Source organism: Myotis davidii, unplaced genomic scaffold (genome assembly GCF_000327345.1).
Source record: "Myotis davidii unplaced genomic scaffold, ASM32734v1 scaffold1660, whole genome shotgun sequence".
NCBI lineage: Eukaryota > Metazoa > Chordata > Mammalia > Chiroptera > Vespertilionidae > Myotis > Myotis davidii.
In genome coordinates this window covers 17,950-19,334 of record NW_006292238.1, presented here as the reverse complement: position 1 = coordinate 19,334, position 1,385 = coordinate 17,950, and the positions used below count along the sequence as shown (strand labels likewise).

Here is a 1,385-nt window from a genome sequence, read left to right as displayed (position 1 = left end):
ATGTATGACTTATTAAAACACACACACACACACACACACACACACACACACACACACACAGAGAGAGAGAGAGAGAGAGAGAGAGAGAGAGAGATCAATTCAAAATCTCTGAGGGACAGACCCTGTGTCTCTACAAGTTTTGATCATGCCCAGACTGGACTGCATATTCTGCTCGGTCTCTAATCTGTCATAATTCAATAATTTAACAATCAATTATTTCCCTATGATGTTTTAAATAGTTGCTATTGTCTTGTTTACAAATGCATGGATTTTTGATAGAGCTCCCACCACAAGGCCATCCACATCTGTTCTTTTGTTATTCATCACAACATCCTTAAGAGTTGAGTGGGTGGGTGGGTTTTGCTATGTGGCAGTTTATGGTGGAAGCTCCATCTCCTCTTCTGCTAAATGAAATTTTATTCTTGAGTTCTCATTGCCCCAGGGTTGCTCAGGGTGTGAGGAATTCATTCACACTGCTCTCCCAAAAGATGAAGAGAAGGTACTGAGAGGGAAGCCATTATTTCTAGTTTTCAGTGGGGGACTTCTGTGGTTGGAAGTCTGTCTCACCTCTATATGAGACAAGCATTCCCTTCTCAGAAGCAGATCCAGTCAGAGAATCTGAGGCTGCTTCCTGTGTGTGTGTCTAGGAACTTTATTTTCAGGGCAGAGGACGCAGTGAGTTCTGGGAGACCCTGCAGGTTCTGGGGCCTCTATGGGTACCAACCACAGAGGCAGAAAGTGCCCACTTTCTGAACAGGCTGTCTTCCCCATTTTGTTCTAAATAAAACCTTGGGCCACTTTTCTTTAAAGCCCATGGCTGTCCCTCTCCGGACTGAAGCAGCCATTACCTCCCAGAAGAACTGGCTCTAGGAAGCTTGGGAACTACAAAAAGGCAAGGTTTGGCTATGTGACCACTAAGATGATCATCCTCAGGATGTTGGGCTCACCCAGGCTATTTTCTCAACCTTAATGTAAACTCCGTAAGTTTTCTATTTTAATGCATAAGAGTTACTTGAATTCTATCTACTTGACTACAATGTTGATAGACGTACAATATAGTGTTAAGCCCAAAGTAAGTGTAAACTAGTGGATAACAAGCATGAAAGTTTGACTCACCTTGAGGTTTTGTGATGCGCTGAATTTGTAAACTGTGTCCGTTTGCATCTGTAGCAATGCATGTTTTCACGTCCACTCTGTAGTTCTCATTATTAATTTGGACATCAACTGTTTTTCCCTGTTTTTTTCTTGCCTCCTCCAATTTCATATTGGTTATTTTGTCAAAACTACGAAAAGTGTTATTGTCGTCATATTGCCATTCTACAAACTCAGCGATATAATCTGCTATGGATTCCTGCTCTTTGGCTGATCTAACTGTCTTTATCCTC

At 41.9% G+C, this 1,385-nt stretch overlaps 1 protein-coding gene across 1 annotated transcript in view; it reads right to left on the bottom strand.

Annotated features, from left to right (window-relative positions):
• The window catches only part of LOC102771548 (poly [ADP-ribose] polymerase 14-like), a 14,032-nt gene extending 12,660 nt beyond the window's left edge, over positions 1-1,372 (bottom strand). Inside the window, exon 1 of the mRNA XM_006765676.2 lies at positions 1,117-1,372. Within this exon, the coding sequence (XP_006765739.1) occupies positions 1,117-1,264 (148 nt within the window). The 5' untranslated portion in view covers positions 1,265-1,372. The remainder of the gene's footprint in view (positions 1-1,116) is intronic.
• Between the last annotated feature and the right edge of the window lie 13 nt (positions 1,373-1,385).